Raw genomic sequence first — 16,569 nt, 5'->3', positions numbered from 1 at the left:
CAATGCTGATTCCTGGAAGGAAAAAAAAAAAAGAGGGACTGCATTAAAGATGCAATATAATACCGCTTTTAAACTGCTGACCTGGGTCAAAGAAGGTTTTTGGGCCAATGTTCTTCTTCTTTTGCAAGAACCAACTGCATAACTGAGCAATAAGCAAACCTGGACCGTTCTTAAAAGGTCCCCATTAATGCACTGGGAGCCTTTGGCGTTGCCTGACTCATTTAACTATGGATATTAGAATTGAATTCGACACCTATTCATCATGATGATTTCTGTACTTCCGGGTGGCAATAACTTGGTAAACAAACTTGTTGATGTCATTTGTCCAAGGCAGATTGGTCATATTGCCTGTATGATTAATTGCAGCCTCTTTTTTTGTTAAATTTTGCAATTGTTCTTAAGTTATTTATTTGTTTTTTACAAAATTGAAATACCCTAAACCTTTTGTAGTACTGTTGGACCACAAACATTATTTTTCCATTATTTTATGTCCAAGTCAGTGGTGGCCTTTTGTTTTCTGCCATCCGGAAGTACCCGAGAGTTTAATGTTTCCAAAACATTGTAAAAATGTCTATTGTGGTGGGTACTGTGTCAAATACAGTTCAAAGTACGGACTCGCACATTGGCCTACATTCATCAAAAACAGCTAATGTCAAACTGACAACAGTGTTATGAGACTGGTTCCACGGCTGCTGTGATCCTAGTGCGAGCTGCATATTCTGTCAGTGTGACATGCGCATGCTGTAATTATTTACCTGCCAGCCACATTGAGTGCTATTGATTTCGCTTTTGGTGTTTTTTTTGAATGAGGCTATACCCAATTTGGTTGCTAAGGTGTTGAATATATTGCAGCTCTACATTGACGAGCCTCAATTTAATTGGGGGATAAAATAAGGTTAATCTCAGCTGGAGAAGCGCAATCATTTTTTGTTATTTTGATTAATGAGCTTGATTTAGCATGCGTCATATTTGGAATTAATACGTGACATTTTGAATTTCGTTTCCGTGATTACGTTTTTGCCATAATGAAACCACAAGTGCTAATTATTTATTTTAAATAAAAGTTGTAAGCGTGCCTGTTTTTGAAAGTGGCATGCTTGTGAAGCTCAAATGTCCATCATAGCACTGTGATTTGTAATTTAACATTGTAATTTAAAATGTTTAAATCATCTGTGACTGGATTTGGATATCAAGCGCTAAATGAAATTTGACATATTGTGTCTTTTCTCGACGAGTTAATTTTTAACCTGTTGTCCCACCAGCCTAAAATCCTACGTCCGGAACTGCTTCCTGGGGAGGAGTTTGTAACCGAGGGGCTGAGGGTACTTCTGGATCCTGATGGCAGGGAAGAAGCTACTGGGGGCCTTCTGGGGGGCCCACATATCCTACCAGCAGAGGGAGCACTCTTCCTCACCACATATCGCATCATCTTCAAAGGCATACCCCATGACCCCTTGGGTAAATTTACTCTGCGCCAATGACGCTTTCAAAAATAACAGAAAGTACACTGTGGTGGTGTGCTCAAGCTGATAAGCCAGTGTACATGTGTCATTGTCTGCAGTGGGGGAGCAGGCAGTCATTAGAGCTTTCCCGGTGTCCACCTTGACTAAAGAGAAGAAGATTAGTATCCAGAATCAGCTACAGCAGAATATGCAGGAGGGCCTCCAGCTCCGCTCTGCATCCTTTCAGGTGATTAGACAATCGACCCGACTGAAAGGTTTTTGCTAAATAAGAATCGACATTCCGGCATTTCGTTATGTTTTCGTTTGAGGGACCAAGCTTGAGATATGAGTGCTGCTTGGTCACAGTGAACAACAATGCATCTCTCTTTGCATTGAGCAGCCATTTGCTACATAGAGTGTTTTTTCCCAATAAAAAGCCTTTAGACTTTTTAAATACTGCTTACATTTTGTTTACTTTCTACCAAAACATAAAATATAGAATTTCAACTTACAAGTATACATTTAAAACAACCCCATAACTTTACTTTGGGAAATTATAAATGCAATGCTTGATTGAAAGTGGGAAATATAATGATGGTCAATATCAATAGTCGCAATTTAAGAAGCAACAGATACAGTGGTGGAGTAACATAGTTCACTCGTTATTCACTTGCAGAAAGATAATACAATATTTATATATTCCTTAATCCCTGCAAAAAGTGACTCCTAAGGTCATGTTTTTGTTCATTGGTGTCGAAATGACTAAATTAAAATGAACTTCCTGGTGGCCAAGGCAGGCATAACAGAAAGAGCAGCATAAAGAATTAGATTGCAGCATCAAATCATGATACACAAATGCTTTAAATCTCTACATTCCGATCAATTATGTGTGATTACTCTGTGCTTTCGTACAATGCAGGATTTTGAGTAATATTTATTTTGATTTGAAAAAAAAAAAACTGGAGAGGGTTCTCTTGGAGTGGGTCGGGGTGAATGGATTAATGGCATTTCCACTTACAGTATTACAGTGGGAAATGGGAAGGACTTGTGATAGATGTGTTTTGAATCACCTTTTTTTTGCAGTTGATAAAGGTGGCTTTCGATGAAGAGGTGAGCTCGGAGATGGTGGAGATGTTTAGGAAGCACATACAGCGGATACGCTACCCACAGTCCATCTTCAGCTCCTTTGCATTTGCTGCAGGGCAAACGCAACCTCAGCTTATCCTTCCAAAGCAAAAAGAGAGGAACACTGGCTTTAGGTTTGTGGTTAACATCTACTGATTTTCACTAAACGCCGTTTTGATTTTCTGAGGTTTTCATTTCCAAAAGTCTGGCATCCTTTACATTTGGCTAGTCGTGATAGACAATCTTCATTTGGGGCGAGAAACATACAAGTTATGTTGTTTTCTGCTCTGTCATCACTTCAGAACACTATCCAAAACTATAGTCAAGGGAGCCAAAAGAGCCAGCAAGATCACAATGGGTCGTGGTAGCCAGACGTCCCTGAAGAGGATTGATCGGGCCAGCAGAATGACGTGGCACGAAGATGATGAAATTTCAAGTGAGAGGCGGGAAAAAAATGCATCCATCAACTTCTTCTTATCCAAGCGAAAGTAGTAATTGTAGGCTAAGTGTCAAACTTCACTTCTGCATGTGCGCTCTAGTATCAGATGATGGCGAGCCACCACCTTGCAGCACTTTGAGAGCATCAGAGAAGTCCACCATGGAACAGCTTGTAGAACAATCCTGTTTCCGTGACTACCAACGAATGGGCCTCGGAACCATCACAGCCAGCTCATCTCGCTCCAAGTCGGGCGACCAGTTTAGGATTACGGCTGTGAATAGGCTGTATTCCCTTTGTCGCAGGTACCACACATCTCGGGAAATTAAAACTCCACTGACACACATTACGCTTGTGATGCATAGGTGTTGAACTGGCCTCTCCTCCATGATGTGTTGGCTTGAGGTTAACAACAACCCCCCTTCATTGCGGTTCCAAATTCACTTTCTAACTGATTTTTTTTGTTCTTTTCTGGTCATAACTCAATTTTGTTTCTTATTTTAGTTGTTATTCCACTTTCGGGACACTATTGTGTACATACGTTTGTAAAAACGCAATGTATTTCAAGACCAATATCTATTTCGCCCTGTAGTATCGAAAGAGATCATTGAATCTCAATCCTCTCTCATCCTGCACTGTATGATTATTGATGTAAAGTGTGAGATGATAAGTTTATTCATTTGGATAAATGATTTACATACGTACTGTTAGACTGTATAATGTGTCTAAAACCTACACCGAGGGGGCAAAGGTTGTTTATTGTAATTTCCAATGAAAGATTTTGGCATCGGCAACATTGATACCTTGCTCAAATCAACAGATGGTGGTGCTGCACAGCAAACTCGCAGCAGTGCCGCAAACATGCGAAAATGCGTAAGACTGGTCCCACGGTAATTTTCAAAATATTCTGTTTTATTTGCCTGAAAGTTATCCAGGTCTACTGGTGGTTCCCCAGGCCATACAAGACAGCAGTTTGCACAAAGTGGCACGATGCTACAGACACAATCGCCTGCCTGTTTTGTGTTGGAAACATCCTCGCACCAAAGCTGTGCTGCTACGATCGGGAGGCTTCCACGGCAAAAGTGTGGTGGGGTTGTTTAAGTCACAGAACCCCTCTTCAACAGGTGAGCTTAAATGTGCACATACTTTACTTTTTCAGGACATGTTTTTATAACCAAGTCATCCAATTTGTAATTTCAATCAGCCGTTTCCAGATTTCAATTTTCGTGTGTTTTGTTTAAATGGCGTACTTTGCTCTGATCTAGCACCTGCCTCTTCATCTGAGTCATCCAGTAGCCTTGAACAAGAGAAATACCTGCAAGCCATCCTGGACTCCATACCCATGTATTTCAAGATAAATGGTCATAGCACCCTCTCAAACCGCTCTGTCATAGGCCTCTCCCCAGGTACGTGGATCATTATTATGTACACATTCGTTTTTGTTATGATGCCTGCTATTTTGATCCCCTTCTGGAACCATGTTGAGTCAAGAAGCTGTGTTTATTTTTTCTTTATTTCGTCATAAATTCCCAGACTTGAAGTTAGCGGCCATCAAATTAATCTTTGTGATACGACAATTCATACTGGCACTTCCACCTGACCTGAATTTGTCAAGTGACATCTCGCCGTGGGAAAAATATAACTCAATTGTGTTTCTAAAGGAAAAGAGGCCAGCTGTATTTTTTTTAATGAGACGAAACCGCAGGCTTGCACTTTTACACAGTATTATTTTGGTTTGTTCCTGGTCTGTTGTGCATTGCCATCAATCTTTTCCCTAGTGCTGCTCGTTGCTTATTTTATACCTATTTATTGTGTGTGCACGTGCATGTGTTTTATGTGACAATGTGGCACTGTAGCTGATATTTGATACCATTTGGAAGGAAACGCATACAATAAAAGGTTATTCAAGAGCACGGGTCACCACTCGGCTCATCCATCTTTTCTGCCTTTTTTGTATCCTCCTCTCAAGCACTTCACAACAGCTTTTTTTGCTCTCACAAACAAGCAAACCCTATTTATTGTTTCTCTATGTAAAGCGTGCTTAGTGTTGCAGGTATATATATATATATATATATATGAGCAGTTTTTGACTAAACATGTCAGGCTAAAGACACCTGGGGTGTATCTACTTGTTGATAAAAGTACTTGGTAAAAGATTTGACGTTTTGTGTAGTTCTTGTACTTCAGGGAAAATAACCATCCTGGCTTTGTTTTAACAGTCTTGCATCATGAGTGAATTTTGTGTCCCCTCAGGAAGCGAAAGGAGGACATCAAGAAAGCCAAAGATGGCTCCTGTCCATTTAGACATCCCATTTTCGAGCAGCTTTACCAGAGGAGGTGAGTGTCGCAATGTTCTAATCTAAAAGGCAAAATGTCACAAAGTTTACAGATTATATAATATGCAGATTGCAAAGTCAGCAATAACTTCATAAAACCGGGTTGACTGATCACTACAACTTGTACAAACCTGTCGCCAGATAAATATTACTGTAAATGTCGTCATGCAAGAATGTGAAGCGTTTAGGAGTCCATTAGCACTGAATTTTTTTTCTTGACCTAATGGCATCGTGCTTAGAGTCGGTGCATGTTTGAGGCGTTAGTCATTACTTTAGATCAAGGTCAAAGGCAAAAATGCGTTCAGGCTCATATTTCATTTTAGGACAGCTTACACAGGTTTGTCTACCTACATGGTTTTTACTCAAATAGATGCTGACACTGTTTGCCCACAGAGGAAGGACTGACAGGAGTGCCAAGAAAATGTCAAAAACAAATTGGTTTCATTCATCGGGCATGTGCAAACTTATGAAATACGTGATTATATTGCTTCATTCTCCCAGCACGTTATTTTTCAAATCCAGACTGACCGCTCTAAAGGTGGCCGTAACCTTAATCGCTGCAGTGGGTTGGACACGTAATCCACCTCCAATTAATCGCCATGCTCCCACATTAGTTCCTTGTAAATTGCCAGGATGACCTTTCCAAAAAAATCTATCCACATTCCAGAGAGTTTTTCTTGGGTGCCTTTTTTTCCCGACTTGTCTTTGCAATACTGGAATAAGTGGAGCAATGATGCATTTTTTAGATTACATTTTAGCTTGTTTTCAAGATTACGATTTTTTTTAGGGAGGGAAACACATCTCTGTGAGTCTCGCCTATTGAAAACGTGCAAAACATTCGATTTCCTGAGAACTTGATGTGTGTGTTTGTGGAGAGCGAAAGATTACATACATCATTTCACGACAAAACATAACCACAGATGTGTATATCATGCATGCTTCCCTTACTCATTTTCAAAATGTAAAAGGTTCTAAAATTGGCCGTGCAATCTCTGACCTTTAGCTGTAGCTCTTCATTCCGACCATGCATGACCGTGTGCGCTATGTCAAGCTGAAATGTTTTTATGACGTTGACATTATTTTTCATGTTCATCTTGACCTCCTCTACACAACCACCATGCAGTGCTTGAGTACAGAGATAAACTATTCACTCACTCAAACCCAAAACCTACCAATAAGGAGAGACTCCACAACCAAGGTAGGGTGCAGCACCCCCACCACACTTTCCTCCTTCAGGGCTGAGTTTCATTCTATCATCTCATCTTTCCTCTCACAAACTAACCAGACACCAGGCAGATTGCCATTCTCCAAAGTCCCTCTGAGATACTAATGACTAATCATCACTGGAGTGAAATAAGTGCACTTCTGGGAGCTGCGGTTTTTCCCAAACCCAAGTGGCCCCTCTGATCTGGCCTGTTCCGTGGCTAATGTGTTGGCTCAGCAAGGCCCACTGTGGTCAGTTTTGGAAGCCAAGCGCAGACTGCGGAAAGAAAGAAGCAGTTTATCCTGGCAGACCGTCATGAATCAAATGAAATGAGGCACCTCTGACCATGCACGTAGTTCAGCGACAACAGCCCAGATAAAGTCTAAATGTAATTCAAAAGGAATAACTCATTTGAGTCCCGGCGAAGCAACACGACCATAAACTCCAATTGGTTGTAGGTTTTCGTCATCGTTCGTTATTCCAAACCGTCGGGACTCGTTCCTGTATCGTCTTGATGTTTCATTTAGCTGCAGTCAAAGGTTAACCAAGTTGTTTTCCAGCGCTCTTAGGTGACAAATTGTGAAGATGTCTATTTATGAATCTGTTTGACGTCAAAGGTATTCATTTTAAATTGGTGAAAAAAGATGGCTGACAAAAGAAGTAGAAACCCTCAAGGGCTACATTTTGTAGTTTTTACAAGAGCAGTACACACAATAAGCAAAAGTATGAAACCATGGGGCTTTGAAATACGAGTGACCCAATTATGGGCTTTCCCAGATATGAGTCGTCGTTAGAATTTTTGATTTGCGGTCAAAAATTTCAGATAGAGTATTGTATAATGACAGTGAATTCAACTAACTTCGCACCAAGCAGCAGTTTGTCAGATTGGGTGCAATTCTTTCAGAAGTGGCTTCAAACTGTTTATTTCTACTTCCAGTTGAGATTCACTGTTGTATCTAAACATAAAACAGAGATAAGTACATGTGTATTTAAAACAATCTGTACAATTGCTGTACATATGTACTGGAAGGCGATTTTGTTTCTTTTTAACCAGAGATGTCATGGTCACTGATTCACTGCCACGTTTGCAGTCTTCTTCCACACCAGCTTGCAATGTTGCTAATTTGATTGGCATTTTTTGCACATATGTGCAGGCGCACAGTAAAGAATTTTTCTCAGAGGTTAGTCCCATTTGTCATGACACTGAGGGATCAACATGTCGCAACAAGGGTCTTTGTCTGATGAAAAAAAATAGACTGCTGCAAAGCATATTATGAGGCGACTATATGGTACCTGATGGACACTCCAACAAAAGATTTCTTAGCTAAACAAACTACTTCTGGATGCCCTGTCTGTATATTTTCATTCATTTTTTCTAACTGACAAAGAGGAAAAGGGACAATAAACTTACATGGCAAAGAGTTGTCATTTGATGTCCAATCATCCTGGCCACGCACTTTCTCTGCCCATACTTTGAGTTGTTTGTGGTCACAGTGAATCTGTGTCGCTCGACACTTTCTCCACTTCACGGGCGCCGTCAGACAGCCTAGCATGTAACATTTTTTTTTTTTTAATATTTCTTTTTTATTATGATTACATGAAGAAAGTCTCATGAAATGTAATAGACTAAAGCAATTGGGAGAGCAGGCAATACACTTCAAGATCCCTCCATGAAAACCATGTGACCACTTTAAGCCAATCAGCATCAGTCGCAGCGAGACGTGGCAAGATCTTAAATTGGCCATAGTCTGTTTATATTCGGTACTGCGTATGTCTGTATCATCCTGCCCCTGGTCAAGGTGTGCACACCTAGACTGAACAAAGTTCATTAAAGCAAAGCAAAAATTGCAGCAACAATGGTTTTAATTCTTTACGTCCTAAATAATTGTCATCACTATTTGTTTTTTTATGAAGTATATTGATAAAGAGTGCTATTCTTACCATTCAAAACATCATACGAAAATACTAGTGTATTTTGGTGGCATGGAATTTTGAGGGGGGTGGGGGAAGCACAACTGTACTATTATTTTATGTCCTACTACAACGTTATGTTCCGACGTGGCTTTTCGTCAGTGGAATTGTGTGTCCAACCTTTTGACTGTAACTGCACGGTTTGACCTTGCTTTTTGTTTCTGCATAACCTTAATTTTTAAACATACTGTGACAGTGCCATACTTCCACCTAAAGAATTTGGTGCAAGAGAACTGTAGAGCCCTGACCTCAAGCCCATCAAATACATTTGGGGTTAACTCAAAGATTTTTTGATTGGCCCTTATATCTGACATCTAAATGTTCGTCTGAAATAACTAAAGGGATTTACTGTTAAATGTAATTCCTCTCTGTAGTTTGTGGTGTTTGGAAGATCTTGCATGCTAGTTTTTCCAGAGAAACGTCTGTAGAGTTGTTGACATCCTATAAAACAATCCATCACTCCCTGCTTCTAATATCTCACCGCCTGATTCGGGGTACTAACTGTTTTGCTAGTGGACTAAAGAATGAAGGTGTTTACATAATTCCTTGTGCTGCTGTACTTCTACACGCCGTCTGCATGTGTTGTTCATCACTCAGTCCTACTTTGTTTGACAGCATGCCTGCATCAGAGGCACTGGAACGGCCCCGTGTGTGTAAATGAACACGTGTGTATGTGTATGAGTGTTGTGATTTTTGTTTACGTCTTTGCGTTTGCAGGCATGTGGGCCAGCTTGCGCTCCAGCAGCAGGCTCAGCCAGCACGCATCCACAGCAGACGTGGGCGCCAGACTCGCGGGGAAGGATTTGGCGCCCCCTGCAGGGAGTAACAGCCTACAGGCTCAGCTACTCAAACAGCAAGCTGCGTTCTACGTGTTCGGTGAAAAGTCACATTTGAGAGTAAGAAAGGAGGTTTGCTTTGCTCCAACAGTCAATTTTAGGTCAAATTATTTTAAATCTATACATGCAGCCCTTCTTCTTCTCTTCTGGCATCTACTTGCACAGTTATACAGATGACACACAGCTGTACATTGCTGACTCCTGATGACGAAGGGCCAATTAATATCCTTCAGTATTTTACATATAAAATCATTGTATTGTATTGTATATTGTACAGTTAAACCAATATTTAAAAAAATAACGTTTTACTGACCTAAACTGTTTATCCAACTGTTGCCATTCATACCGAAGTATAGTGTATCCCATCTCTTCACAGGGGATAAGGACTGAGACCAGCTGCAAATAAAAGCCTGCGCATAACCCCCTCCCTCCGAAAAAAAAAAGAAACCCATGTTGTAGCACAAAATATGTTTATTAAAATCTTACCGTAAACAAGAATGTACTTTCAATGATAGAACTACATCATAATAGCATATACCGTAATAATAATAATAATAATAACAGCATCATAATAAGCACTATCAATGAATTGTTGGGTGGTGGTACAGGGGGCTTTTCCAAACCTGAAATGTGTTTCGCGGCTCAATTAAAGTGGTGAAAAACTGGTTCATGCGAAATTGCATGAAATGTGTGTTCCCTTGTGCAGGGCCTCAGAGTGGACACCTCTGTGAACTGTGAACTGGTGCCGGTGGACTTTGCAGACATACGGCAAGTGAAAAGCTCCTTTAAGAAGCTGCTAAGGGCATGCGCTCCCAGTGCCAACTCGTCCGACTCTGAAGACTCCTTCCTCAAAGCCTTGGAGGACTCGGAATGGATCCTGCAGGTGACATTTTTTTTTTCCTGGGTGCTTTTTCCGTGAAGCCACACATTTTTCATGTCATTCATCTGCTTGACCATCTGTAGACTGTTTGTTTTATTTTTGATACATATACTTCACGGTCAAAGACCGGACAAGAAGAAACAAAGCAACATTTATAAGGGATTTAGTGCTGAGATAAATTGTTCATATGCCCATTTGTCACAGCTTCACAAGATCCTGCAGCTGGCTCTCATTCTGGTGGAGCTCCTGGACAGTGGCTCCTCTGTGCTGCTCAGCCTCGAGGACGGCTGGGACATCACCACACAAGTGAGAATATTGCACATGTAGTGTACACAAATACACCGAAAAAAGAACAGGAATGCGTAAGGATTTCAGAGAAAGGTGACATGATAACCACATGGCCCAGTCTACTGAGTCCACTGTGCTACATTTCCTCAAGATTACTGCATTAGTTCCAATCAGATTATTGTTCAGTTCACAGTAAAAAAAAAAAAAAAAAAAATGTTTTGTTCATTATTTTTCTTCTTGTTTTTGAAAACAAAAATGACCTGATATGCATTTTTAAAGCCTATGCCGATTTTTTTGTCAAAAACATACAAAAGGGGGGGGGGGTTAACCAGCTGATTATTTTTTAAAAATACATTGCATGGCACATTAAATTATGTTATAAGGAAATTCGTTCTTGCCATGCATGTTTGTGCTACTAATTGTTTAATGGGTGTCATATTTAAATCAAATAATCTTAATTTATGTTGGCCTGTATGTTTGATGATTCCCTTAAACATATTGTGACTTTGGGTAAAATAATTGGCAAACATTTTGACAATTATTTTGGCCAGTATTTGAACGACCGTAATCGGCCGGGTTAATTGGCCAGGCCCGAATTATAAGACTTTCGACATAAGTTGTGATTCCTCATTTTCGCTCAATATAGTAAAACATTGAGCGCGCTTTGAATTTGAAAGCGCCCGCATTTTATGATGCTGAATGACCTTGTCTGGCTTTTCGTGACTAATAACTGGATTAAGCACAACATGAAACCTCGCTAGCTGTGTCAAAAGTATCCCATTCCCAAACACAGTACAAAAAGTCCCTCAAAATCCCTGCGTGAGTCAAAATATTAACAAGGTACGGAGGAACTGACTCCACTTTAGTAACCGTCCGTGTATGAATCATAAACGTGTTTTCTCTGCTCATCTTCCAGTCGATTGTGTCACTTATCGTGCAAAGACGGATTATGAGAGGGCTTGAGGTTCTTCGAGCCTGATGTCACCGATTTGTGCTGAATTCAATCACAAAGGTTTTCTGATTGTGGTTCCAAGGCATGTAAACACTTGTCAGGGTCCTTTCGGTGTTCGTGTTTCGTCATGCTCATTGCTCATGTTTTCCATGTTTGTTTTGCAAGCGCGTGGCCATCAAAGTGTTTATGGGGTGTTCAAAGCCTTGGGCTTTCTATTAAAAAAGCAGTTTGTGGGTGCTTGATGCCAGGTTGAAGTTTGATCCCGGGGCACTCTCTCTCCTCGAGCCACCGGCTTCATCTCGCGATTGTCTTTCAGGCCCGCGCAGGCAAATGGCGTCCATATGCGCTGGCTGCTCTCCACGGGCCGCAGACACCCAGCAGACAGGAAACGCAACTTACTTTTCTGACGTTTTTTCCCCCCATAAGTCCTCATTTTTTGTCTCTGTGGTCTGCCCGTAATTTAAATGCCTCGTATCAGTGCCGGGGCGCCGGTGGCTTTCTCCATCATCGGGGGTTAAACGTGAGAGTAAAGCCCGCAGGCAAGCCGCGAACCCCCTCGCGTCCCTCTCATTCCGTCGATGTCAGGGCTCATTAGAAGCGTCGGAGGTGACACGGACAGGAAGGCCGTCCAAATATCTTGCATGTGTGGGCAAGTGGAGTGAGCCGGAATTCAACTAGCCGGTTATATAAGTGTTATTGATAACAGATGATCGGTTTGACATTGGGATCAGCTACAAAGGGGGTGCATGTATGCCCTGTCTGACAAATATGCTGAGCGCTGCTTTTTGAGAAGGCCGCTTTTTCCATTCACTAGTAAAATGCTTCAACTACACATTTACTAGTATATACAGTACAGTATTTCTTCCTAGTATTTTTTTGTACTGAAATTAATATTACTAATTCCTATCTTACATTCTGTCTCTTAGCATAGAACGCAAAAGGTGACAAAGGAAATCCCAATTCAATGCCCAGAATGATTAAAATGTCAGTCTTCATTACATATTTAAAAGACAGATTATTAAAAATAGTGAATTCTTATTCATGGTTATGTAAGCATTAAACAAAGGAGTATTCCACACAGTGAATTTTGTGTTCACCAAGGCAGTAAATGCTGTTAAGCTAAACTCAGCTTGACATTTTTACAACGAGGCAGTATTTTAAGAATGTGTTTATTGTTAAGGTTGTAGTTTTCAGCAGTAGTAAAGAATTGCAATGGGTCATACTGCGCTCGTGTTAGGTAAATTATCCAAAGTAGTAGAAGCGACCAGTGCACCCTGCAACTGCGATATTTATTATTGATAATAATACTACTATAGTAAACCCTGCGTCACCGTCATTACACTTTTAAAGGGGGACTTATTTGTGTTTTGATGCTGCAGCCCGCAGTTAATATCACCAGTGAGTGCCTTTGAAGTGTTTCACTTCTCATTTAACTTCTTTTTATTGTATTAATCAGATGTTATGCTTTTAGAAATACAGATGGATGTTTTTTGTCTGTTTGTTTTGTTTATATAAATAAAATGCAAGCTAACAATGTAAATTCACAGAGCAAAAAAATACGTGAGCTTGCTTACAAGGTAAACCTAAAAAGTATATGGTAAGCATAACATAACCTAATGAATAGTATTATGAAACAATTTGGGAACTATTAGTTGTTTTAGCTTCCATTGAAGGAGGACAAAATTCTGGTCGTATTTTCAAACTGAAAACATCAGAGGGTTTTTTAAAGGGGCATTTACAATTTCATGACTAGGTGAACAGCCATTTCAGGAAAATGCTAAATATTCTATGAAAATAGAAGAACAAGATTTTTTTGTTTGGTTTGTTTTTCTCAGCAATAAAACCACTGAGATGCAAAAATTGCCGACGGTTGACAAAGGTTGCGGCTCACCTTGTCTGGGCTCGTGCAAGGTCGCAATTGTTCAGAAGACATTTCTACAACATTCTGAAACAGTATTGATTCTGAAAGAGTCTTAATTGTTTTTCGTGTCGTGAGGAAATGTTTAACGTTGCCAAAATAGCGTGTTCAAAAAAAAATTGACAAAACAAAATCAAGAAAAAAGATACAAGATTCAATCAAAACTGTTCAGAACCTGTGACTTTTAAATGTTAGTGTTCCAAAAAGCAGATAACACGTTTGAAAAATTGCGCATCATTTGGCCAAAATTATGACTCCTGGGAACATTTTTAACCCCCATTCCCCTTTTCTTAATCGCTCACATTTTCCCTTTTACTCTTTTTTTTTTTCCATAATGACATCATAATGACATTTTATTTTTTTCTACTTGTCCTATTGAAAACGGAATAATTAACTGCGATGTTCGGGTTTAGGAATATGTTGGTTGCATGCTTCACATGGAAATGAAGTTCTGCCTGCAACGAGTGGAAATGCAGTCAATTTCGACTCGTTTCACAATGTCTTAAGAACCTCTGAATGAACCCTGACAAATCACTGACACGAATGTACATTCGCTACCTTTGTCAACCATTGCAAATGTTTGCATCTCAGTGGGGTAAAGGCTTGCCAAGATTTATTCTAGTAAGAGTACATTTTAGACTTAAAAGGACTATCTTTGGTCCCATTCTAAACAGAGTAAAATATAAAAGTCACACATTTGGTAGGGAGAATAAAATATTTAGAGTAAATCCTAGCGTATGAATGTATTTAGAGTGACATGTGCTCTATGTATTTTCTGCAAATTTTTAGCCACCTACAGAGTCTTTTGTAAACTATTTGCGATGAATTTTGATGAGGACACTTCGTAATGTTCGGACAAATTCACATATGAATTGTCATCAAATAGTCATTCCACTTTTTGGCGTTCTTTTGACAGGTGGTGTCTTTAGTGCAGCTACTGAGCGACCCTTTCTACCGCACTTTGGAGGGTTTTCAGGTCCTGCTGGAGAAAGAGTGGCTCTCCTTCGGCCACAAGTTTAGCCAACGGAGCAACCTGAGTCCCAGCAGTCAGGGCAGCGGTTTTACGCCCATCTTTCTGCAGTTTCTAGACTGTGTGCACCAGGTGAGCATTTTGATTACGCCCCACTTTGGAAATGACCCCCATATCGTTCATATCTTCTGCGTGAGCTCATCACATTCCCGAGGACGGAACAGGCGTAAGGGGGAAGAAGGCAACAAGTGCAAAGCCATACATTTGCTTTCGTTTTGCACTTTCAATTCCCTAGAACGAATGCCTTGCGCCAGCGAGGCTGTGTCCCAGATGGCGCGTGAACCCGGTGAGCAGCATAGAACTGTCTGTGCTTGCGTGTTTCGGCATCTCCTCGCATTAGGAGCAACACGTGAAAAAGTACCGTTTGGGGGATTGAGTGGAAGGCTAGTGTGCGCGTGTGGGGCTTTTAAGAATGAAGTGCAAACACATGAGGTTCACACTCAAATGCTTACTTTAGACAACACTGTGTATTCATGTGCACACCCACTTACATCAACACATAGTTTCGGCATTTGTCTTCTGAAAGTTTAGTTTTGGCAGATGATGGGGGGGGGGGGGTCTCTGGGGGGTTCTAAACACTGAGATTTCAGATAAGAGCTGAAAATAGAAGAGCCTCATGTCCAAAGCAGCTGTTGTTTTCTACAGCAGACCCAGGTGGCCTCAAAAATTCTGTGGCCACTTCACACTACTGGACGGGAGGAATGCCGCTGGACGCCGTTGGCTAGTTTTGGATTGTGTAGTGATGACATAGTTTGCCCCCCCATAAGACAACCACCAGTTCTTTCCTGTTCAAAATTGATCTTTTAGGCCCTGGAGGGTCATAAAGTCACTAGGACACGACCCAGCTGTCATTCTGGAGATTCCTTCATCCTGTCTAACCAGGGTTGAAATGACTTTTTTTTTTTTTAATAGTAATAGACGATGCGCGTCTAAGTTCATGACGTACTTCTGATATCACCGATTTTTGGTCATTTGCTTTTGAGCACATCAGTTGCCAAATAAAGTGTAAATGTAATGTGAGGTATACTTTTAAGTTCAACAAAACAGTGGGTGGCTCAATTAAGCACCTTTTCTGGAGCAAGATTATGTTAACTTTTTTCTGGCATTTCTGGGTCATTTTGTCACTGTTGTGAGTGGGGTTGGAATTTAATGGTAGAATAATTTGCCGGTCGGCAGGGATGACCTATAATTGGGCTAAGCCATTGACATAGAAGAAGTGCTTGTACTTTCATTCGACTGTTCGACCTTGTTTGGGGCATACCTTGAGGTTTCAACGACAAAACCAACGTACTTAACGTTGATTGACCTACCATGAAATTGTTTTTAATTGTGAATCACGAAAAAACATTATAACAATAATGGTAATTATGGTAATTATGGTAATTAATGGTAAGTAATGTTTGACATAGTAATCAGTTACATGAGCTGTTCCAGGGAAACACTTTTGTGATGTTATTCTCATAACTGTTTATTGCCTTTGTCCATTTGTGTGTATCCTATCAGATTTTGATGCAGCATCCTGTGGAGTTTGAGTTTAATCAGTACTATCTGAAGTTTCTAGCCTATCATCATATCTCCAACCGCTTCAAGAACTTCCTGTTGGACTCCGACTACGAGCGCTTGGAACACGGTTGGTGTTCTTTTGCGGTCCAAACCAGCAGGGATTGATTTTTAATCTTTTTTGAACATTTATTTTAAATGGACACTTTGTTACGGCTAGTATTGTCCCCTTGTTGTTCTCATACATGCTCCCCAAGGCAGATAATTAATCCTTCTGAAATTCCATCTTTTCAGCACAAAGAAAGCAATCTCTGGAAGCAATCATTCTTGTTGCTCAAAAGCCTCTTCTCCCATTGTTTGTCAGGCTTGTTATTTGACGATAAGGGTGACAAGCAGGCGAGGAAAGGCATCTGCATCTGGGAGTGCATCAACAGGATGCATCGGCGAAGTCCAATCTTCTGCAACTATCTCTACAACGCATCAGAGAGCGAGGTGAGTTTCTCCCTCCGGTTAGGGCGCTTTGTCACAGCACTTTTTCATTTCCACCAGCTGTGAGATGATCACTTTATATGGTTTGGCCGCAATACTCAATGATTCCCAAACGTTCGTTGATTATATAGCTCAATCTCAGTCATTTTCTACATGCTTATT

At 40.6% G+C, this 16,569-nt stretch overlaps 1 protein-coding gene across 3 annotated transcripts in view; it reads left to right on the top strand.

The window, feature by feature from the left end:
• sbf2 (SET binding factor 2) overlaps positions 1–16,569 on the top strand; it is an 82,102-nt gene that overhangs the window by 60,899 nt on the left and 4,634 nt on the right. For 2 of the 3 annotated variants that reach the window (XM_088412989.1, XM_088412988.1), the window contains exons 22-36: positions 1,263–1,458; positions 1,562–1,689; positions 2,526–2,701; positions 2,870–3,003; positions 3,107–3,308; positions 3,931–4,127; positions 4,269–4,409; positions 5,257–5,340; positions 6,463–6,537; positions 9,232–9,410; positions 10,057–10,233; positions 10,435–10,536; positions 14,305–14,490; positions 15,922–16,048; positions 16,283–16,410. In XM_088412989.1, the coding sequence (XP_088269115.1) occupies positions 1,263–1,458; positions 1,562–1,689; positions 2,526–2,701; positions 2,870–3,003; positions 3,107–3,308; positions 3,931–4,127; positions 4,269–4,409; positions 5,257–5,340; positions 6,463–6,537; positions 9,232–9,410; positions 10,057–10,233; positions 10,435–10,536; positions 14,305–14,490; positions 15,922–16,048; positions 16,283–16,410 (2,232 nt within the window). The remainder of the gene's footprint in view (positions 1–1,262; positions 1,459–1,561; positions 1,690–2,525; positions 2,702–2,869; positions 3,004–3,106; positions 3,309–3,930; positions 4,128–4,268; positions 4,410–5,256; positions 5,341–6,462; positions 6,538–9,231; positions 9,411–10,056; positions 10,234–10,434; positions 10,537–14,304; positions 14,491–15,921; positions 16,049–16,282; positions 16,411–16,569) is intronic. The other variant, XM_088412990.1, reaches the window with a different exon arrangement.

This window comes from Hippichthys cyanospilos, chromosome 4 (genome assembly GCF_059441005.1).
Source record: "Hippichthys cyanospilos isolate Australia breed blue-spotted pipefish chromosome 4, RoL_Hcya_1.0, whole genome shotgun sequence".
Classification (NCBI taxonomy): Eukaryota; Metazoa; Chordata; class Actinopteri; order Syngnathiformes; family Syngnathidae; genus Hippichthys; species Hippichthys cyanospilos.
This window is presented reverse-complemented; position numbering and strand designations above follow the sequence as displayed.